This window comes from Impatiens glandulifera, chromosome 6 (genome assembly GCF_907164915.1).
Source record: "Impatiens glandulifera chromosome 6, dImpGla2.1, whole genome shotgun sequence".
Classification (NCBI taxonomy): domain Eukaryota; kingdom Viridiplantae; phylum Streptophyta; class Magnoliopsida; order Ericales; family Balsaminaceae; genus Impatiens; species Impatiens glandulifera.
The window spans coordinates 1,469,880-1,494,836 of NC_061867.1; the positions used below are offsets into that span (position 1 = coordinate 1,469,880).

The 24,957-nt window shown below is 31.8% G+C and overlaps 2 protein-coding genes across 2 annotated transcripts; one reads left to right on the top strand and one right to left on the bottom strand.

Annotated features, from left to right (window-relative positions):
- The first annotated feature begins 4,575 nt into the window (after positions 1-4,575).
- On the top strand, positions 4,576-6,092 carry LOC124942573 (AT-hook motif nuclear-localized protein 26-like). The gene is made up of 2 exons (XM_047483103.1): positions 4,576-4,993; positions 5,638-6,092. The coding sequence occupies exons 1-2, from the start codon at positions 4,576-4,578 to the stop codon at positions 6,090-6,092; spliced, it is 873 nt and encodes a 290-aa protein (XP_047339059.1).
- Positions 6,093-15,644: 9,552 nt separating this feature from the next.
- On the bottom strand, positions 15,645-24,119 carry LOC124941575. Its single transcript, XM_047481916.1, has 7 exons — positions 23,637-24,119; positions 22,942-23,262; positions 22,361-22,867; positions 20,353-20,407; positions 17,031-20,173; positions 16,134-16,215; positions 15,645-15,965 (listed from the first exon to the last, which is right to left on the bottom strand). Exons 1-5 carry the CDS (start codon positions 23,674-23,676, stop codon positions 17,071-17,073), a joined length of 4,026 nt encoding a protein of 1,341 aa, XP_047337872.1. The 5' UTR covers positions 23,677-24,119; the 3' UTR covers positions 15,645-15,965; positions 16,134-16,215; positions 17,031-17,070.
- Positions 24,120-24,957: the final 838 nt, after the last annotated feature.

Here is a 24,957-nt window from a genome sequence, read left to right on the forward strand (position 1 = left end):
AAACAACATCGTAACAAAAAAAATCACCCAACAACATGTAAAAGGAACTAAAAAATTCGGTGAACCAGAAAGTCGACGAAGACTTGTCAATTAGTCTACCCGAACTTTTCAAAGCGTAATTAACATTGGAGTAAAGTTTAATTCTTTTGAATGCATTTTAGTCCAAATGTGTGTGCATATATATATTAAAACCAAAGAAAATGCCATGACATTTTCAAATAAACTTATAAAAAAACTACAAAAGTAAATGACACTACTTTGTTGAATAGATAACATAAACAAGTTAAGGATTTAAAAAATTAGGTCAAGAAGACCACAAACAAACAAGAGTCAGCTGAAAAAAGACATTTCTTATAAATTAATTAATTTAATTGATTAATATGGACAGCTTTTAATTATTATATTTACAACAATCACGTGGTAACTACTATAATTCAAACTGTCATTTAATTAAAAAATTAGTTATTTCATAATTATGAGAAAATGTCAAAAAAAACACAAGTCCATTGACCATACTTCTTGTCCTATCTCCTGCCCTTTTATCATTTAATTTTCTTATTTATCATTTTTAAACATTTGCTATTCTTCTTATATGATCAGTTTCAACTTTCAAGGTTTAATGACTCTAATTTCAAATAAAAAATAAACACTTTAATTATTATATATAAATCATAATATGTTTAAAGAGGAATTGTTGGTAGACCAAAGAGTCTATTTTTGAGGTACATTAATAATAATAATGATCCAAAATTTATTTAATCTCAATTAGAGACCTGATAAAAAATGGTATTTGAAATAGAGACCTACATTAATTTACCATTTTCCATCATAAAAATAAGACACAATCATGATTTGAAGGATTATATGTCCATTCAAGCTAGTCCACCCAAATCTGCCCCTCAAAAAAAAAATGTTTTTTTATTATTTTTATTGGGAAAATAGTCACAAGTTAGCTAGATTGATCTATTGTAGTCATGGTTAGTTGAAATTAAATTGTTTTTAGTGGGTCGAGATTGAACCTAAGACGAGTTTTAATTAAGTAAGCATAATCAATTATAATCAAACTACTAGGACTCTCGATCAGTTATCTAACGAATTCTAGAACTTGTTCGGTTGAGAACTCAACCATAATCAAACATCATTTTTTCACTCTCTCAATCACATTATTCAAAATACAAAATATTTTATATTTGAAAAAAAACTATATATTAATACTTTTTTTTAAATCATCATTTTAAAATAATTTAGGGTTATTACAATAAACACAAAATGATCAAGGTCCTAATGTGAACTCTATAAGTATTTATATTTTTTTTAACCCAATTCACAAAGTTAATTAGGAAATAATTAATGAAATGAATCCTTTGCTAGGGAACCCCATAAATTAATTTGATTTATATATAGCTAGGCTCTCTGGCATGGCAGCTGAAAGAATGGGGGCAAACGCATGCAATGAAAACAAGACATAAGACCCGACAAAAAGCATCTTCGTTTTCATGGATATTCGTTTTCATTAGTTTCAGAACCAATTAATGAAAGAGAGAATCCCAACTACCAATCTAAACTTCTTTCCTTTCAACTTTAAACAGAGATGCCAATGAATAAACCCTAATTGTGAACTGATATACTATTTGCGAAAATAAAAATTAGACGTACCCAAAATTTTAACAAAAAAAAAAATGATTTAAATAAAACACATTCAAATGTTATAGGTTCGATTCTCAATTAATTAAAACGAAATTGAGATCATAATGTGAAATGTGAAATGACGAAGAATAGTAAAAAAAAAAGTAAGAGAATCAAACTCACTCGAGTAGTCATGTGGGTGGGCTTTATTTGTCTCCATTTACCCCCACAATATGAACATGTTCCCCATTCTCTTTCCTCATTATCCACGCCTATTCTCTTAATTGAGACATATCTAATTAAGATATGATCATTAAACCTTAATAAAAAAAAGTGTGAAATAATAACAAAACTAACTGTCCTTTTTCTATTTCATTTATTTTGAATTTAGTGAGCTATCCAACTATACATACAATTATTATTCGACTTCTTGGATTCTATGCGGTGATATTATTCAGATAACTTTAATATGCAATTTGGTTAATAAAGTTAACTTGATTGAACTTTGTTGAGAAAAATTATGAGAATATAAGATGTCTATCAAGATCTAGTTTTGTTATTAAAGTGTTGTTCATGACAAAATTATGACGGTGATCATAAATGTCATAAGAAGGTGAAGACAATTTTTTATCTTCTTTTATATTGTCATATTCTGATAAATATTTAAAGTATTTTTATGAAATTTGACTGAAATCCAATATGTTAGGTGACTATTGAAATACTAAAATCGAGACGACTAAAAGAGCGAAACATACAAGATAGATCTATGTCTCTATATTTTTTTATTGAAGTATCCCACTAAAAAATAATTGAAAACCATTTAATATTATAACGATTAGGGGTAAGCAAATGGGTAAACCAATCCGTTTTGTCCGATCCGTATTAAATCCAAATTAAATTTATACAATCTGCAGTTTAAATCATTTTACTAATTAATACGGGTCAGATACAGATTGGATTGAAAATGGTTTGCATAATCCAAATTAAAAAATATTTATATATATCAACTTGAAATTAGTCAACAATTTTTATTATTATTTTTTTAAAAAAAAAAATCCGAATTTTATTATTTTTATTAAATTTGAATTTAAAAAAAAAATAATAATAAAATAAATATCGTTGTTAAAGTGACGATAAGTAAAATATATATTATATTGAAATGAATTTTAATTTAAAGAAAAATAAATTAAAAAATATATTTTTAAGTTTGGATAATTTGAATAATCCTAATCCAATCCGATTTAATTCAATCCGATCCGATCTTAATTCAATCCGAAATATTCAATCCGAATTAGTGTTTATGATTCAGATTGGATTGGATTTCGGATTAATCCAGCTAATGCTTATCCTAATCACGACGATATCGAAAATCTTAACCCGTAATAAATATAATTTAAAGAAAAAAACAAAAAAAAAAACTTATAAATAAATAAGTTAGGCACCCATTTTAATTAGATCTAGATTCTAATTAAATTAGAAATTGAATTAACTAAACATTGTTTAAAGATACCTAAACACAAATTAAATAAAGTATCGGCGGCATAGCCCGGACAGAAAAAGACAAATTAAGGACCCGCAAGAAACACGGCGAAGGTGACACGTGTCAGTCCCGGGTTAAAGTTGGCTGACAATTTTAATAATAATAGAAGACAGCTGTGCATGTGCGAAGTTCTTGGAAACTCTCTCTCTCCATAATAATGGCAGCTTTTAGTATCATGCTCTATAATTTTAATTAAAATTATAATTAATAAAGGTTTAATATTATTTTTATATTTTGTTTGTAATGTTGGAAGTTATCAAACTCAAATGGTTCCATTTTATCTTAAGTTTTTTTAAATAAGGATGTTAATTATAATACATTTTTATCATTTTTAATTTGAATTGTTTTTGTTAGAGACGATTTTCCTGTTTAACCGATAAGGTGATGGGATTCTGATGATATTTGTGTATCACTCTTAACACTATAAACATAATTAGTATATATAAAACAGGTAATCTATTTATTTATTTATTTATTTTTCATTTTTTTAGAAATTTTAAGTTTATTTTTTCTTTATAACTAATATTTTTTTTTAAATATATTATAATATATATACTATTAAAAAATTCGTTTATATAACTTAATTAATATATTTTATATTCTATACTTTTTTTAAATATTGTATAACGGTGTCTCGCATAAATTATCCGAAACTAAACGAGACAGGAATTATAGTAAAATGTAATCTTCGAAATAAGATGTGGAGGGACGATAAATACATTTCTCGCTTTGATCCGCTCAGTTGCCATTCTTAGTTTAAGTAAGATTCGAACTTGTGACATTTAGTGTATTAAGAACCACTTTTAAAACAACCCTTCAATTATTTTAGTAAATTTTGATAGTGGTACTTAGTTTAATTATTAATAAACGTCTATTATAATTTGTGTATTACTTAATACTTATTTTAATGTTCAAAAAAGTTAAATAGTTTTAGCTTATTTTACTTTGAGTATATTTTTGTTTTGTTTTTTCTATTGAAGAAATCAATCCTATATATATTTATGTGATCATGTCATTAATGAAATTTTTTCATGAAATGGTTTTTAGGGTTTAAAATATATATATGGATACCTACTCTATATGTGAGAGGCTAAAGGAAAGGACCACCCATCCACCTCCTACTAAGATATTACCAAACTCAAACCCATGTCCTGACCTAACCCTAACCCTAACCCAAACCCTTTAACTTAACCCTAGTTTCATTACACTAGAATTAACTCTCTCTCTCTCTCCACTTCTTCATCGTCACTTCCAAACCCAACATCAACTTGGCCGGCAGAAGAACATCTCCACCATGCTTGACCTAGATTATACAGCTAATTACCTTTCTCTCTCTACCAATGAACAATCGTGAATCAGATCTTATAATTTAACTTCTCAATTTTTCAGCCACTTGTGATCAATCAATCATGGATCCTATTTCAGCATCAAACCAGCGTCACTCCCTCCCACCTCCTTTCCATACCCGTGATTTCTCTCTTCAACCTCACCAATTCCACCACCTAAACGATGACGAGCAAAGCGCGACTACACCCGACTTCAATCAAGATCAATCCAACGGTGGTGGAGGAAACGACCTCTCAAACGAAGGCGGAAGTGGCGGCGATGGAGTCGGAAACGGCACCGGAGAGATGATATTGCATCGACCAAGAGGTCGACCATCTGGGTCTAAGAACAAACCAAAACCACCCATTATAATCACGAGGGACAGCGCGAACGCACTTCGAACGCACGTTATGGAAGTGGCTGATGGGTGCGATATCGTCGAGAGCGTTAACTCTTTCGCGCGGAGGCGACAACGCGGAGTTTGTGTCTTGAGCGGTACAGGTAATTGTCTTGAAATTACAATACTATTTATGATGCCTTGAATAATTAGATTTGATTAAGATATCATTGCATTATCATATCCTATATGTATTCCCAAATGTTAGATATAGTTTTGATTAAAATGGAGGGCATTATATTAATGAGATCTAATTAGTTTTTTTTAGAGAATAAACCATGATTTTGAAACAAATAATTACATATTCTCAATAGTTACATAAAATATTATTGCACTCTTGTAAATACATAATTTGTTCCATGTATTCTTTATCATTATTTGATTTGGTTTAATCCTTTTAGTTCAAGCATGATTATTTGAAGATGACCTAAGAATTAACTAAGAATTACTTGATTGTATATATTTTATGTTAATAATAGTTATAGCTATATGTTGATAACTTAAATGTTAGAGTCTATGATATATTTTGTATTTGAAATTATATTTTAGATACCTTTTAGAATAGGTGATAGTTTTATTAACATATATTGAATTTGTGACACTATAAACACTTAATAGAAAATCTTGTTTTGGTTCAATTGAAACATATCGATGATGGACTAATATTCTTTATCTCTTATTTGTTTGAATTTTTAATTTTTATTGTAATTTCATAACATAACATCTAATATTTCGTTCAACAACTTAGGTATTGTCACTAATGTGACGCTCCGACAACCTGCATCGCCAGGAGCTGTCGTGACACTAAACGGACGGTTCGAGATACTCTCACTTGCGGGATCGTTTTTGCCACCACCAGCTCCTCCAGCCGCCACCGGCCTGACTATATATTTGGCCGGTGGGCAGGGACAAGTGGTGGGAGGTGGTGTGGTTGGGATATTAACGGCTGTTGGCCCGGTTGTAATAATGGCAGCGTCATTTAGTAACGCGGCTTACGAAAGGCTACCATTGGAAGAGGATGATATCGCGGGTGGTGGGAATATGCAAGGAGGGGGGTCGTTGGGATCTCCGGGAGGGGGACAACCGCCCTTGATAGGGCACGATCCTACGCTTTTTCATGGGATGTCGGCACCTGCGAATCTTTTGAATTCGATTCAGATGCCGAACGAGGCGTATTGGAATGGTGGTAGGCCACAATTCTGAAAGTGAAATTAAATTCTTGATGAACAAGTTATAATGAGGAATGGTTAGGTTAAGATTAACATGAGCACTAGTTGTTTATGTTAGGGATGGATTGAAGGTGTATGATGATCAGCATTAGTTATGATGAACTCCTTTATTAGCAATTACTTTCTTATTAAACACTTAGGTTTTAATTTACTTTTATTGATCATTTTATGTTAATGTGATGTTTGGATCAGGTTTTATGATAACTTCTTATGGTTATCTAACTAAGCGATTGTTCTTATTGTGAATGTATGAAGTATAAAGTCATAAAACTAATTCCATAATATATACCAAGTTAGCATAGTGTGTAACACTCAAAATTTTATTGTCCATGTCATAATTTTTCATCAATCAATGAATAAACAAACTCAAAATACATGTAACTAGGCTTTTTTATTTTTGAAATTAAGAGTGAACTAACATGACACCCCACAACCATGGTCTTCGTTTAAACTCAAAACGATTCAATATGAAATCGAATTTGTGACATTTTGGCCTCTTAAGCCGATTTTTATCATTAGACTATCTTGGTGGAGTTTCATAATAGTTTCATTGTGTCAATGTCCTTTTGATCACGCGAATGATGTGAATCTTCCTAGCCTTTTCGGTTTGTCATCAAATCATAACAATTCTTTGAAACCGATACACAAAATAAGTTGAATAACTTAATTATTTGTTATCTTACCTTACTTCAATCCTAAGTTTATGCATAATTAAAAGTGAGAATCGTTTAAACATAAAAAAACTAAACAAGACATCATAAAAGTCGATAAAAACTGAAAGATCAACCAATACAAAAGCCTTCAATAATGACGATCACAAACTTCATATAACCAATATTAGAAGTGTGAGTTGATCGAAATCGAATACAATCATTGAATTAATTTTAACAATAAATACAATTAAAGCAATTAAATAAAATTAAGATATGAGACAAAGTGCACATTGATGGCAATATCATGTGTTTCATAAGAGGCGTGCACAGAATGAAGATGAATGGATCTGAGGAGAAAAACTAGGTCAGTCGACTTTAGTAGGTGCTGTCTGTCTGTATTTTTGTCAACATTAAGGAAGCCTGCAACTTAACACTAATTAATTAACGTTATCCATATTTATGTATGCATGTACCTTGACATTCTCACAGCTTTTGCTCATCTCGTCAATTCTTTTCTAAGCAACCTGCAGCAATCATATTTTAATTTGAAATAAATAATAGCTTATAACCTTAAACAAATAAAAAGGGAAAAAATATATATATCATATACTTTCCAGTTCCACTAATAAAAGTTTATAAAAATCTACACATTTAAACCTTGCTTATTTATAGATTTAAAATGGTGTTTTATATACTTATCTCACTATTTCATAAAATGAGGTCAAAACCTTAGAAATAGAGGCCCATTAAAAAGAAATTTGGAGCCAATCAAAATAAAAAATTATATTAATTATTTTTTTTTAACAAAGATAAAACATATAATATATATTTTTTTAAAGTGGTACATTTATAATAAAATCGTTTTAAAAAAATGACATTAAAAAAATGAAAAAAAAAATACAAACACGTTACCCAACAAGTTATCGAGCTCATAAATATTTAAGAAGAACGAATAACTCTCTGACATACTCCACCAGTTTTTGAAAATTAATATTAGAAGTCGTCGTAATAATAGCATTATGAATTTTACGTATAAAATGACTACAGTCATTGAAAGTTTAGTGATTTCTCTCTAACTAGATAGTCCGTAAAAAAATAACTGAGATGTTAACCCAAATATGTATTTTTATCATATTAACCACCTCATTTAAAACTACACAACATTTACCAAAGACTTGAGCATCACCTAATAAATATCAATCATACTCTACATAAGACAACATATATTAGTCATAATAGATAATGCAAAAATAAGTGTATCGTCAATTTTACACCCTTATTATCCCCTCTTCTAGTCTAGCGGCAAAAAGAGGTGGATATCCATCCCCCAGCCTCAATGAGGTCCTGGGTTCGAGCCTGTCAAACGATAAGTTATGCGCCTAATTAAATGGTTAAGTGTGTTTGCGGGCTATGTGCTTAACCCGCAGGAATTAGCCGCACTCCATGCGAGTAATGGAACCCAGCGTTCTCAAAATAAAATAAAATTTGCACCCTTATTACACATATGACTTACCATAATATGTAACATTTTTTCATAATGCCACAAAACTCTTACGAGACAGCTCTATAGAATTAAGAGACTCTAAACCCCGCAACCGTCACTAGTAGAAAATTGAGTTTTAGGGAGAGCAAACACTCTCGAAGAAAGGCCTTATACCTTCGGTGATAGTGTTCACCGAGAGCGATAAATGCTCTCGTGGAGTCTCAGTGATATAACTATCTGTGAAAAAAAGGGTGTTTGCGAGGGCATAAAAGGCTCTCGGAGATAATTAATTTTTTTTAAAGAGAGCAGAGCCACTACTCTCGATGATATTTAGAGCCTTTCAAAAAAATTTCGAAACCCTAAAAGCTTCTATTTTGCAGAAGCACAAACATGGCTAGTATCAAACCCTTCATCTGCAAATCTAGAAGCATTTCGAATAACACCATAGCAGGTTAATAAATCAAAGAAAAAAAATTCATTTGTTAAACCAACAATCAATCTTCAAACAAACACACACCAAACTTAACAGAAAAAGAAAAAAGATTTTGACTGTTTTTTACCTCTCTATATCAATATAATCTTCAATCCCTAAAGTAACCATTTCCCAAATCAAATCATCTCTATTGATTCATCTTTTTCTTTCTCCGACACTTATCACTCACCTTCACAAAACAAAGCAGCTAGCAACTTTATCAATAAATTAATCAAACAGATATCATTGAAGTAGATCTATTCAATAACCGAATAGATCTATTCAATAAACGAGTGAATCTATTCAATAACCGAGTAGATCTAGTTGGAGAAGAGGAGATCCACGTCCGATGAAAGATAAGAGAGAATAGATCCACGGTCGATGAAAGAGAAGAGAGATCGGACATCGGATGTTAGAGAAGAGGAGATCCACAACCGGTGAAGGAGAAGAGAGATCAAAGATCGATCGATTATTGGAGAAGAGGAGATCCACTACGGGTGAAGGAGAAGAGAGAGAGGAGATCGATCGGACGTTAGAGAAGAGGAGATTGAGGGTTTGATTTTGAGTTGTAATGAAATGAGGATAGGGAGAGAAGAGATTGAGTACGACATTGGAAATTGAGAGTTTAATGAAATGAGGAGAGGAAGAAGAAAGGAAGAAGGGAAAAAAAGAGACAACTGAGAAAAAGAAAGAGGAACGTGGAAAATGTAAAAAATAATAATTTCACCAAGGGAACCCTTTGCCCCCAGAAATATAGGATTTTTGCCAAGAGGAACACTTTGCTCTCCGTAAAATAAATCTCACCGAGAACATTTTTTTTTGCTCTCAGAGATCTTTCTCGATAATTATAATTTTCTTACTAGTGCGACAATTTCATAGATCCTTTATAACTAATCAATCTTTCAAAATTTAGTCTCCCTAAAATAATATATGTCATAATCAAAAGTTTTCAATAGTGCCTTAACGATGCATCTTTTCACACCATCATTTATTCTACAAACGTTCTAAATAATAATCTTTCTGATCATTGATAAAATCTAATCGAAATAACTTTTCTCAAATTTGAAACACGTTTTCCCTCTTAAAAATAACCCTGCGTTAAATCATTTAGTTTCTTACTTGACAACGTTAGTATACACAAATATATAATTCCCCAGAATAACAAGCCTTATGATTTTCTTATTGATGATATAAATATTGATGCTAATGACGATATTATTTCTCAAGCCTCTAGTGAGTTACAGACAGAGTTCGAAAATATCAAATCTTTCATATATTTTTTTTATATAGTTAGTTTTCACTAATTTAGATTTCACGTTTTCTCAACCTAATTTTTCTTTAATTATATAATTTTAAATGTATAAATTTATTTTTTTAAATTGAGTATTCTAATCACTTTTTAGATTTCTTATATTTAATTTATTTTAGTAAGGATATTCGTTAAATAATTTGATTAATATATTCACTTATTACCCGTAATAGTATAATACATATAATCTTTATAACTCAGGTGTTAAGATCGACTACAACAATAGAAGGGGAGTTTGAATATTGTTGTTGTATTTTTATTTTTATGCGGTTTTAATCCTGTTAGAGATTGAAAATCTATTTCTATTATTTGATAAATCGTATCAAGCTCTTGAACAATTTCAAGTGCGGAAAATGCTTGTTGGATTTGAAGCGGCATATATAACGGTGAATGAAATAGTAAACAGACAACACAAGATTTTATACATGTTCAGAGATAAAACTCATACGTCACCCCTTCTTTTGTTTCTAGAAGGATTCCACTAGAAGACTTTGATTTGTATAGCCTCTACACAAATGTCTATCTAAACTTCTAGTTATCACACTCTCTTGTTGAACAGACAATATTCTGTTCAACTTACACAAATCAACTATTTATGCAATAATACAAATGATTATCTCTCAAAGGATTAGCGAACGATCAACAAAAAAATTAGAGAAAAGATAGAGAAAACACATAGAGAGAACCGTAGATTCTCCGTTGTCCTTTGATGCCCTTTTTATATTTTCTGTATGACAACGATTGAATCTATTATGTTGACACGTGTCAGTGGTACATTCGCCGTACAATTGACGTATAAGGTAGTGCACATGGGAATCGAATATTCGTTAAAACGTGGCGTACGGGATAGTAGTGCACAGATTAATGGAATATTCAGTAAAACGTGGCAGTTGTACATTTTGGCGTATTAAGCTACTGTAGAAGTCTGCTAATAACGAACTCATCTGTTGGCCCAACACTGTTGTTGGGTTACTCGGTTGTTAGCGCAACACAACTGTGCTGAAGGAGCTAGACTGCTGGAACAAGCCTACTGCCAGCGCCTTTTCAGCTCTGATGCTAGAATAAGTTTGCTGTCAGCGCTTCTTCAGCTCTACTACTGGAACAAGTCTGTTGTCAGCGCTTCTTCAGCTCTACTGATGGAACAAGTCTGCTGTCAGCGCTTCTTCAGCTCTGCTGCTGGAACAAGCCTGATACAAGCGCTTCTTTAACTTTGCTGCTGAAACAAGTCTGCTGTCAGTGCTTCTTCAGATTTACTTGCACATTAAAACATTTGTTGAACTTAGTTTTATTCATTTATCAACGCATAATCAAAACTATGTCGTATTAATTTTAATTATCCTAAGTTCATTTTAATCAATTAAAACGTTTTTCATAATTTAACTTAATTAACGATTTCCCTTTAATTTTAATTTAATAATTTCTCCCATTTTTCTTTCTTTAATCCTGTTAAGGACTTAAAATATGTTTATAATCTTCTATAAATCGTCGCAAGCTCTTGAACGGTTTCAAGTACGGAAATGGTTGCAAGACTGTTAGATGTAGTAAAGAAATAACACAAGCGTTTTATGGATGTTCGAAGATAAAACTTATACGTCATCCATTCTTCTGTTTCCAGAAGAATTTTACTAGAAGACTTTGGTTTGTATAACTTCTACCCAAACCCAGTCAAAACTCAAAATTTAACAGTTGTCTGTTCTGAACTCCTAGCAATCACTCTATTGAACAGACAACGTTATGTTCAACTTACAATGCTGAATATACTTTCAAATATTATAGTAACTTATCTCTAAGCTTAGCGTAAATGAAATACATAATGTACTTATAAAAAATGAGCTAAAGAGAACAAATTGATCGAGAGTTGAAGCTTGTTGTTGTTCGAATTTGTTATCTGTATCTTGTGTGTTCCAAGTCTTTTCGTCATTGTACTCTACTACTCTTTTATATTGAAGCGTAGCAACGATCGAATCTGATTCTTGGATACGTGAACTGACCGGGAGTATTCGCCGTACCGAGAATCCAAATATTCATGGATCCTCCGTCCAGTTATCCAGGGATCCGCCGTTCAAAAATCCAGGGATTCGACGTTGTACTTTGATGTTTTTTATATTGAAATATAGCAACGATCGAATCTCATTCGTAGATACGTATCGACTTTCTAATTATTGTATTTGTGGCAATCTATTGTTAGAACATCACACATGTTGATGTAACACTACTTTTTGCTTTTTCAGGCTGTTGCTGAAGCAAAGTTATTGTGCGCGCTTCTTCAAGCTGCTGCTGAAACAAGTCTGTTGTTAGTGTTTCTTCAGATTGCTGCTGAAGCAAGACTACTTCCAACGTGCTGAAAACAGCTATACTGTTGACAACCTTGTTACCAACGCGTCTTCAACTTTGCTTACATCAGCTATGCTGCTCGTGCTACCTGCACATAAATAAAATATTTACATAACTTAATTTTATTTAATTATTAGCGCATCATCAAAACTATGTCGTATTAATTTTAATTATCTAAGTTCATTTTAAACAATTAAATCATTTTTCTTAATTCAAACAATTAAATCATTTTTCTTAATTCAACTTAATTTAATGAATTCCTATTTAATCTTAATTAAATAATTTTCCTTTTTCTTTATTTAATTTAATCTAACAAAAATATTTAATTAATTCATAATAAATATATTTATTAATTAAAATTGGAGCTATGCAGCAATTTCATCACTTTTTCATGTTCTACAATGCAAAAATCTTCTATGTGTTAAGGTTGAGAGAGAATATTTTTGTCATGAGAGAATTTATATTGTGGTACAATTAATCATCTCCCCACACCATATTTGTACTTGTATAAATAATCATTTATTTACATAAGTTTAAAATAAAAAGTTTATTTTAAAAATTAATTTATGTTTATAAATTTAATAAAATTACTAGAATATATAAAATTGATTAGGTTTTTTCTCTAATAATTAAAACTAAAAAAAATTAATATTACTATCTTTATTCATCACATCACTCCATTTGACTAAAATATTAATATATCCTCTATTTTAAATTTTTATTTTACTATTATATATTAATATCTTTGAAATTTTATATAAGTGATAAAGAGAATTTGAAAAAGGGAAGAAAGAATGATGTGTCACCACATCATTAATGATGAAAAAGATAAGAGAAAGAAAATTTGTTATTTTTTCAACGTAATTATCTCTCTTAAATTCTCTCTATCAATCATTTCTCAAAATTTTATTACCAAAAAAATTATCACCTTCTCAAATTATCATCGTTTTTTAAATAACCTAATTTTCTCAATAAACCGAACAAATTTGAGACTCAATTTCAAGGAATATATTATCCCTCAAACTTTATCAAATTTAGTTTATTCTTCTAAGAGAAGAAAATAATATATCTATTTTTTAGTTGTTAAACTTTTATAATTGAAGTCTTAAAAATAATACTTTATTATAAGTTAAATGGGTTTTTAGTAACCACTATTTATTTTTTTTATGCAAATATGTTTATTTTACGATATTAACGATATAATATCGATACTTTACCAAAATATCAGTATATTTCGATATGATATACCAAAATTTATGTACAATGTCAGTATAATTTAAGCATTATGACATTCAAAATTTAAAAAGATAAATTGATAAAAAAATAATTTAAAGTACTATTTTTAATTTTTCAAAATAAGTGAGTATAAATATGAGTTGGTAACTTATATTAAATAAGTCCATAACATATTAAATCAAATAATAAGTCATTTTTTTAAACTAAAATAAAAATATATTTATAAATACATACTTCTTCTTCACCTCAAAGCAAGAGAGAGTCCTCACTTCTTTTTTTTTTTTTTTTTTTTATTAAGAAGAGAAATGCTTCTTCATCGAAGAAGAGTTCATGAAAACGCCTAAGCTCATGACCTTACTCCTACTCCATAGGGTATTCAAAAATATGCTATTTGTTTTTTTTTTTACAATTTAGAAGGGAATGCAACTTCGATCATAATGAGTTGTTTCAATGATGAAAATGTATTTTTGTATATCCATTTCCACGTTTTGAAGAAGAGACAAGTCTTGTGCTGAGAAAGTTTTGGAGAGGAAGGAGAGACAAGTTGTGTGCCACTAAAGATGAATTTGATCAGTAAACTTTGCGGAGGAGTTCCCTAACCTATTGCAACACTGAGTTTGTTATTTTCGTTTTTTACTTAGAAATATCTCGAGATTTGATCCCATAAAAATAATAAACCTTTCGCTTTTGAGGAGAGGGCCTTTAAAGAATAAAAAGTTAACAGTAAAAAATAAGAAGGGAAAAGATTTTACTAGGATGAGCCAAACTTTTTTAAGAATATCAAAAAAATGAACTTTTTCCTTATATCTTAAGTAATGTATCACTACCCTCCGCCGCAACATGATTATATGAGCTAATTTTGTTTGATCAAGTTGTACCAATCAATATCTTTGTATATTTTGCTCTTTCGCTTCTAGTCCAACCAACAAAAACAAGAGTAAATTGATCATGACCAATGCTCAAGAGTAAATTGATCATGACCAATGCTCCCTCCAGAGGAGACCGTGGAAAGAATGAAGGATGAGAGAGAAAAAATTGACAACAATGAGATCCATAATCATGGTAACATGTTAACAGTTAGTTGCATTGCCGTGATAGACTAAAAGGACATCACGAAAGAGGTGTATAAAAAGAAGCTCGAAAGGAAAGTGAAATCTCAACCAAAAACAAAGATGTACAAGCTTCATAGTGACCTTAGTTCATACGACGTGCTAAACTTTAGTTTTGAGAGATTTACCTATGAGAACTATTACCAACTACCCCACCAGGGTGTACTAGTGGAAAAAATGGACCTAAAAGACCAAAATGTCACAAATTCAATTCTCACTAGAAGAGTTTTAAATGAAAAGGAAGGAACATGTTCGTGGATGTCAGGATAGTTCTCTTTATTTAAAAAAAGAATCCTTATCTTAACTCGTTTCTATTAAGTTTTAGTTTCTTCTCCCAGATGCTCATGGCATCTCAATTTTTCAGAAAAAAAAAAAATCGATTAGGTTTTTCAGAAAGAAAGAAAAGAATAGTCGGTTAGGTTAGGTTGTCGAGCAACCTATCGTGGTCAAAACACATGTGGATGCACCTAAAGGGACACACTCACTCGCCAAGAGTGAGCAACCATCATGGAAGAGGGACGGGGAGTAAGAGATCATAGTTTCCCACATCGAGGCTCTAACCTAGATAGAAACATGGGAGCATGATCTTCAAGAAATGAAATGAGCATCATCGAAAACGGGCCAAGATGAGCCAACTATGCAAAGTGAAGGGTTTTGTGTCCCTTATTTTCTAGTGGTAATGACGAGGCAAGTACTAAAAGAAGAGATGCATAGATACTTGGCCCACAGAAAAAAGAAGGATTTTAAACTTGTTAAAACTAAACTCTAACAAAAGGAATAGAAGATTGCACAGTGAGGTTACATTTTGAAGAAAACAAATGTGAAGGAGACAGAGACGACAATTGACAAAGAGAATCTGTTTTCAAGTGGATCTTGAGCGAGAATATTGATGTGGAGAAATGTCGACAGATTCAACACAGTTACGAGGAATGGAAAAATTGTAATGAAAAGGGAATTATGAAAAACAGGTAATATAAGTTGCAGGAGGTTCTTGACCTAACATTAAATTTGATGCGGAGTTTTATGCAAGACCAAGAAGCATAGTATTGTGATTTGTGAGGTCGACATGAAGAGAACAGACATCTAATCTAGCCTTTCACAATAACAGTTTTCATTCAAAGCAAAAAAAAGAGCTTATCTTTAGAGTTAAAGATGGCTGCTGCCAATGCTCCTTTCTTCAAAAATTTTGACAACAGCAATCAACAGAACCTTCAAAGCTTTCATTCTGTTACAGTCTCGTTGACATTTGACCTGACAAGAAGACAACATTAACATTAGAACAATTCATATAACATTAGAACCTCTTCAGATTTCTTCATATGACACAATAATGTCCCATTATGTGGAGAAGAAAAAACAGAAAATGTATACCAAGACCAAGTCCAGCTTTAGTTCACAGAAACAAAAAAAAAAACTTACGTCGCTGGCAAGCAGAATCCATTAATGAGCCTGCAGAAGAAAACCCTTCTCCATTTTTATTATCTTCTGGTTCTTCCACAAACTTGCAAGAAAAGCTCGATTAATCAAACAAATTTAAACTGGCTAAGTTTATTCTATTGAGACTAAATCAATACTCTACAATTACAAATGTTCTCATCTTCATTTGTAAACCTTATTGTTTACAAATTTGTTATCACCCCCTTTACTCTACCACTTTAACATTAAGGCTAACAACCTATTGGTCTTGTTCGGATCCATGTTATATGATTATTTGAAAAAATAATGATTGATGATGATTTTGAGGAGGTGAATTTTTTTTTTTTTGATAAAAAGAGTTAAAGGTATTAATATATAATGATAAACTAAAAAATAATAATTTAAAATAGAGAATATTTTAGACTTTGTTCGGTTTTGGGTTATTTAAATAACCTAAAAAAATCAAACATCATTTCATTTCCCTTTCATCCATCAAATCACTCAATTCATTAACCAAAATACTAAAATATCCTCTATTTAAAATTATTATTTTTTATTTTATTTGTATATATTAATATCTTTTAAGTCTTTTTACCAAAAGAAAATTTCCACCGACCCAAAATCATCATCAGTCATCATTTTTTTCTCATTTCAAAACTCCTGTCGAACAATCTCTTAGTATTTTGGTTAATAAATTGAGTAATGTGATAAATGAGATGAAATGATGTCATGGGTTTTGGTTATTCAAATAACCCAAACCGAATAAGGCCCTTAACCCAACGTCTATCAAATCATTTAAAATTTATGGAAATGGAAATTTGCCTAACAGCATTTAAAATAACATTACTCTTCTACATGCTATTTGAGCTTATATAAAACTGTAGTTGAGAAATGACTTACATGGATTCATCAGGCGGCCTCCAAGACTTCACCAAGCAGCTCAATACATCCTACCAGTGCACTCTACAGAACCACAATAGCAGTTTTTCTTTTTAAGATTGCCACTGGAATCATACACACTATCCACCGCATAGTTATAATGATAAGTCAGCTCCTTCAAAGGAGGAATATTCTCCGCAGCAAAAAGCATTATATGAGGCATTCTCTTGTCCTCGTGGTCATACAGGACATTTTGAGCGTATAGATTGGGAGAACAGCTGTGGTTAATGAACCTTCCAACATTTCCAAACTCCGCAGCGTCAATTGTGTAACCGCCGTCTTCCTTAACTTCAGAAACATCAGGAAGCTTCATATTATTGTCCATTTCATCCATTTGGAAGCAATAAGTATAGTTATGTCCAATATCAAACAAATACTCGTCGTTATGTCTCTTCTCTGCTTCTTTATCTTCCAAAAGCTCGCCTATATACTGGCAAATGAAGCTTCCGGAAGAGATGGAACTTAGCGACCTAACCCCCCAGCCCCTGGTTGGAGTTTTGAATATTTCAAGCTGTATCTTCAATCCAAACTGACTCACTCTGTTAGGGCAAGACAAAGGACACTTGCAAGAAGGGCCGCATTCGTAAACGAGATCTTTTGTTTCGACGATCGCTCCGTTATAGTTGTACGGTATCTCTCCCCCGTTCTTCACCACGCACGAGCATTTCGCAGAATCAACACATCCATCTATACAATTGCAGCCATTTTGAGGGGCAGGATTGTACGACTTAGGATAACGCATCTCGGTTATGTATTCGAATGAGGGAGGATTCTCGTTATCGACTGTATTCACTGCGCAAATTGGAAACGGTTCTTTACCTAGCGATATATCGCCGCTAAGTAAACCTTCTCGTACTTTAAATTTTTTTATTTGCTTCACTTCTTTCCAAGCGACGAGCGGTTGCCCCGGAATTCTCTTCAGTTCGAACTTGAATACGAGTTTACCGTGAGGCCCGACCTCTTGCCAATATTTTTCGACTTGATACAAGCCATCGTAAGTGTATGTAGTTGTCAGCTTCGTTTTCGAGTCCGAATTCAACGTCTTTGTTCCGTGGATCACACGAACTTCGTTCTTTTCGGAAATACTATTAAATAGGGCAAGATTTCCTCGTTCCAATTTCTGATCTTCATGTTCCTTTTTCTTACCTGTTGCCAATCCTCCCTGACCGGAGTATATCAGAACATCGGGATTGTCTAAACAGTCAGCATAACCACCTGACGCTACAATACTTGTCGCGATCTTTTTTCCGCCTTTTGTGATGTACTCGATACCACCTTGATAGATCCGATGAATGCCTACAAGTGCGAGTTCAACTCGGTATTGGAATTCGTCGCCTATTTCGACTCCGGGCACCGATCCTACGTCGTGAAAGTCTTTGTTGGCTTCCATTTTTTTCTCTTTGACGATCTCCGTAGCTAGAAGATCAACCCTTTTCGTGTTCCTCTTCTCTGGCTTTGCTTCTTCCTCTTGCAAGAGTTTTCGACAGGTAGCTTGGAAAAAGCGAAGAGTTTCTCTCACTTTGATACGTGCATCGCCTTGATTGGAAACATTTAATGTCACCAATTCACCTACGAGCTGATTTGCATCTTTTTCAGAAGTAAGTTTCTTTTCTTTTGATTTTCGAGCAGAACTGACAGCACCTTGATTGGAAACATTTAATGTCACCAATTCACCTATGAGCTGATTTGCATCTTTTTCAGAAGTTGGTTTCTTTTCTTTTGATTTTCGAGCAGAGCTGCCAGCACCATGACTTGTTTGTATAGACTTAGCTAGGGTCGATTTCATCCATGGGCATTTTGGAGCGGCCATGAGGCCATGAACAATCACCTTATCCGAATCCTCATTATGATATTCAGTAGTATCGTTAATAATAGACGTGGTTCTAATGCTATCTTTGGATTTCTTAGACACTGCATTCTCCCCCTTCCATGTCCCAACTTTTGGGACACCTTCACCTTGATCGTTATTCTTTTCGGGTATTATGTTATATTTCAACTTCAGCCTAGGCAGCTCTTCCTCTGACTTCCGCTTACCAAGGTTAACTTTTGACAGGTCAGAATCCCTTTCTTTGGCAGGACTCGTTGGAACTGTCGATTTTGACAGGTCAACACTTGATTCTTTCGTTGTTACATCTTGTACAACGGTTTTCTTAGCTAAGGTTTTCAGTTTTGAAACATTACTAGCAGATTTCATTGTCTCCTTCACTGAACTATCCTCAGGTTCTGCATTTTCATCTTTAACCTCAACATTCAATTCTTCAAAACTTCTCTTTACTCCTACTTTCAATTCGGTCGTCTCCTTTACATCAGCATTGCTAACCTCTGCTTTCTTCGAGTCCTTGTTGGTTGGACATGGGGCATTTCTCCCACAGAATGGGGGGAATGTGCGCTTAGCTGACACAGTTCTTCTCTTATACTTGATCTTAGGAATGTAAGCTTCTAAATCAAGAGACTGAACCACCTCATTTACTACAGATCCAATTTCCTGCACATTTCTTTGGGGAATTTCTTCTTCGCTCTGTCCCTTTGGCGTTACATTGACTTCAGTAAGTATGCCAGACGAAGCTACAACCTTTTCCACCAAGGAATCTAAAATGTCTATCTCAAATGGACCATTTTCTGTCCTGGGAATAGTCTCGACTATACTGTCACTAGCTTTGTGACAATTTGCTGAAGTTTTCTTAGAAGATGATTTCCCGCCATTTTCCACCAAGGAATCTAAAATATCTACCGCCAATGGAATAGCTTTGACTACACTGTCACTAGCTTTGCGACAATTTGCAGAAGTTTTCTTAGAAGATGGTTTCCCACCATTTTCCACCAAGGAATCTAAAATATCTACCGCCAATGGAATAGCTTCAAAGCCATTCTCCAGATGACAATTTACTGAAATCTCTTTAGAAGATGATTTCCCTTCCTTAGCACAAGCTCCTGTTTCATTTTCTGCTGTTTTCTCAGTTGGTAAGGTTTCCTGTAACACTACGACGTTTGTACTTGGGCCAATAATACGGCCACACCCAGGAGGAAAATGACGATTAGCTGAAACACTTCGACGTTTGTACTTGGGCAGCCTTATGACTCGTGTACTTGGACTAGTATGCATTCTGGTTAACAAGAAAAACGATGCAAGTCTATATGAAGACTAACTTGGTTCAAAATGAAAAGGAAGTTTCCTCGAAGGAAAAGAAACTTATGGAAGCAAGCAATCTAAGATGAAAGACTGTTCTTGACTCATGACATGAGATGTGTTCAGATATTAAAAACCGTAGAGTAGAAGAAGAACCTGATAAGATAGCTCAAGAATATCCACTTCAGCTGTGAATACTGCTTGGAAAACGCTGAAATCAGATATCAGAATCCAAATGAGGTGCATTTTAGATATGAGAATATTGGTTGATTTTGATTGAGAACAAAGAAATTAACAGTAACTAATGATTAGTGGTTCTCTCCCACAGAAATCGAATTATTCCAGATACAATAATAATCTATTCATTTTATATCTACTAAAAACAAAGCCCTATCAGAACCATAACAATGGTATGTCCTCTCCAACCCTGGTTAGCACAAAATCTGCTTCAAATGGAGAACTAAGAAGAATCTAAACTAAATGGACACAAACCCACGAAATGTTCATTCATTACCTCTGTAGAATCGAAGCTTTTCACGATTGTCTTCTAGAATGGAAAAAGCCCTTCATTTACCTCAAGTAGAATCGAAACCCTTCACGACCCTCTTCTAGAATGGATAAAGTACTCCATTATCTCCTTTTGCAGTCGTCTTATACTGGTAAAAACGACAAGCGATCGTCTTCCTTAAACAAGCGACGAACCTATGAATGATCTCCAATAGAACAAGCGGTTTTAATCTCCTCAAGAACTTTCTTATTTGTGTTTTTGAAGGGTTTTGGAATTATTTTTCTTTTGTTTACTAACTTTTATTAGAAGAGAGTTAAGAGATAAATTTGGGAGTAAGAATAGGTGAGTAGACGACGTGTCACTGTATCATCGGTCTATAAAAATGATAAAGTTTGAGGAGAAATAAAATTTGTTATTTTTTTATCTATTGTTCATTCTTTCTTAAATTTTCTCCACTAATAATTTCTTTTTTTATTATTTAAATTAATAAATATATATAAAAAAAAATTATTTATATTTTCTAAAACTTTCTTCTTTTCAATAAAAATAAGAGAAATAATTGGAAAAAAAAATTTAAAATTTTAAAAAAATAATAAATTTTATCTCTATTCTTTTTTTTTTTTTTTGACATTTTTTATCATTTTTTCAAACAAGGTTGTGACACGTCATTCCCTCCCTAATTATTTCTCGAAATTTCTTTTTCTATCCCTATTCTAAAAATAATTATTTTTTTTTTACAAAAAGTTGCTAATAATATTATTCTAAAAATAATTTATATTTTTTTACAGAAAGTTGCAAATAATATTCTTAGCAATTTAATTAAAAAAAATTAAGAGATAAACGAAAATAATATTAAAATATAGCAAATTATTAAAATGTATGTTTATAGATAAAATATACTTACTCCACCCTAAAAAAAATCTAATCATTTTATAAAAAAACACAAATAAAAAAAAATTAAGCATGTTTGAAAACACCTCATCTACATACAAATATTATTAAATTTATTAATATATATCATAATAAAAATATATTGTGTAATATTATTTTATCTAAATTAATATTCAAAATATTTAAAAAAATAATTTTTAAATAAATTAACAAAAAAAAAAAATCAAACTCAATGTTTCCAAATTGAGCCAAATCTGAAATTGTTTAAAAGTGGTTGCATTGATTATCATAAATGAAAAAATCTATCTATCTATTCAAAATATTATAAAGGAAAAAAAATCTAAAAAAAAAACAATCAAAACTTGTTTAATCATAATCATGGTCAAAATGTTTTATTGAATTAGTGATAAAATTGAAACAATTAGAAACTTATATATAAATTATTAAGAGATATTTAAAAAATAAAATTTTTATTTAGTCCAAACTCAGATGTTTCCAAATTGTGCCACTTATAAATTCGAGTAAAAATCAGATGTTTCCAAACTCGGATGTTTTTATCGAATTAGTAAAAAAATCGAAACTAGTTCTAAGTAGAAATTGAATGGAAAACTTATCAATAAATTATTAAGTTATAATGTACATTTTAACGGAGGATCATACAAAAGAAAAACCAAACATTGTCCTGCCTCCAAATATGTCTCTATATGTTTATCATTCAAAACATTCATCTTAAACATACAAAAGGAAATACATCATTACAACTTCATATAAGTAGCTCTGCCTCTGGAAAAGAGTTGTTGGATGGAAGATCCAACAACAAACCATAATCAGAGTTCTGATCATGTACAAATTGTGAGGAAGAATCAAACATTAGTAAGTTGTCTTCGGGTGAAGACGAATTGAACATCATTCTTGGGCTAAAGCAACAAGACTCGCGATCATTTTCCTCCACATCCTTCTTCGTTAACATGCCTTCCTTTGAACCCTTCTTTGGATTATTCTCAATCGAAAGGGAGCTTGTCTCGGATTCCTCCTCCCTAATAGAACTCGGATGGCGAATGAGAACACTTCCATGTCCTATAGGTAAGAAATCCTTCTCGAAAATCAAATCTTCTTCTAATGAACCAAATAAGTGTGAGGATTGTCTTTGTTCATTTAAGATTGTATAGAGATCCTTAGTAAGTTTCTCGATTGAAGATGACTTTGGACGACTAAAGCAAGTCCTTTTCCTCGAAGGGGCAGTTGTGTTATTCGTTTCCCATTGTGTTGGACCTAAAATAACAAAAACACAACATTATAACATGCAGTTAACAATTTTCTTCATGTAATAACTGATAAAAACATACATGTTAAATCAGTCGAGGATATGGCAGAACCGGAATCTCCTTCGTCTTGACTCTTCATAGGAAGATGAACGTGTTTCAATTTGATGACAAATTTCCCAATATTCAAATTTTCGCTATGGTTTAGCCTTCTTTTTGCTTCTTTTTTCTTAATGGACATGGTTTTTACATTTGAAAAACCACGATCATCAAATTCATCAGCAACATCTGCTCGAGAATGAAGAGGAGTATAGTTTGACAACGTTCCCTTCGTTCTCCATCGCGATCCACACGCATTGCACAACACGGGTTTTTCAGGTGGCCCATTACGCCACAATGGAGTGCCTATAAGTAATCGAAAGAAAACACGTAAATAACACAAATTTGGGTAAAGAAACAGGTTTTCTTTCCATTTTTTTTTTTCAAAAAACACAAATCCAGCAATCCAGCATATGGGTAAAAGCAATAAAGCTATGATGAACTGGAAAAACACTCAATACCATGAGCTGTTTTTGGTTTGAAGTTGAAATTTTCAAACTCAATCAACACTAGAAATAGAGAAACAAATCAAATTCATTCAAACAAGCCATGAAATTCAATTTGATGCACATACATATGAGATTCATTATCATCATACAACATAAGAACCAGAAATTGAAGACATTCAAACAAACAACAAACCAAACCAAATCACCAAATCAAGAAAAAAAAAAACTCACTTGTGACACCACAGTGATTGCAAGGACCATGTTTGCCCATCTCTCTGAATCTGTAAAAGAACTATTCAAATATAGAAAGAAGAAAGGGTTGTTTCTTAGTCCAACCCAAGGATTTTCAATCGTTTTATGGCTATGTATAAAAAAGGAAGCTTCCTTACAAGAAACCAGAGAAAAGTTCAAAAGAGAGAATAGTAGATAGAACAGACAACAAAATTAAGGAAATTAATGGGTTTTTGGATGTGGGTTCAATTCAAGCTTTGGAATTTCTGCAATTCCAATGAGAAATGTCGTGAGAGAAGAAGAAGATGAAATGGGGGAAGAAGATTGACCTTGTTGCCGTGTATTGTACTGAACATATATTTTTTTCAGCTTTTTCTTTCTTTATTTTAAAATGCCAAATCAAAGTTCTATTTTTTAACCTCTAATGGAAGAACAGAATAATATCCATTGTCTCATCTTGAATATTGACTTGTCTGCTTTATTAATAAAAATTAAAATTGAGGGTAAAAAAGTCTTCATATACATAAATACCCTTGGGGCCCTAATCTCCTAACCCTAATCCCCTCTACTTATTAATTTTCTAATAAGGGTACAATTGTCATTTTGCACCTAAAGGTTGTATAGTCTATAGACATTGGCCAGAGTGAAAGAAACAATGACTTTTTCTTGGGTAATTGGTTGCTGAATAATTCAAATTAATGACTTAAGATGGCATGGGAATTCAAGTAGGCATTAAACTTTTAATGATTCAACTAGTTACTCTAACTTATCTTAGGAAGAATTCACTTTTTTCAAATAATCCCGTTATTTTAAAAATGATGTGAAAGTGGTGATTTTTTGAGTAAAAAATTTTAAATGGTGTTAATATATAATGATAACATTAAAAAAAATGGAAGGTATTTTTATTAATAAATTGAATGAGATAATATATAAGAGAAAAATTAAATAATATTTAATTTAATTGTATTATTTAAATAATCACAACAGGCCTTCCTTATTGACATAATTGATCATTTCTATTGAAAATAAATAAAATATATAGTTTTTGATGAATTGTGTTACATCTAACAAATATAATGTATTTAGTATACTAATTTTTCTTCCAAATTTTTATTTGGGCGATTTAAGAAAGTAATTTATTAAGATTACTAATTTCATAGTCACTATCTCTGTTTTATTATTAATTTTTCTCTTCGTAAATAATATGTTGGTGTGTTAAAACGATTTTTATTATTTTTATTATATATATATATATTTTAAAAAGAAAATATTTTTATTGAGAATTTAAGTTATAAAATGTTGAATTATTTAATAAATATTA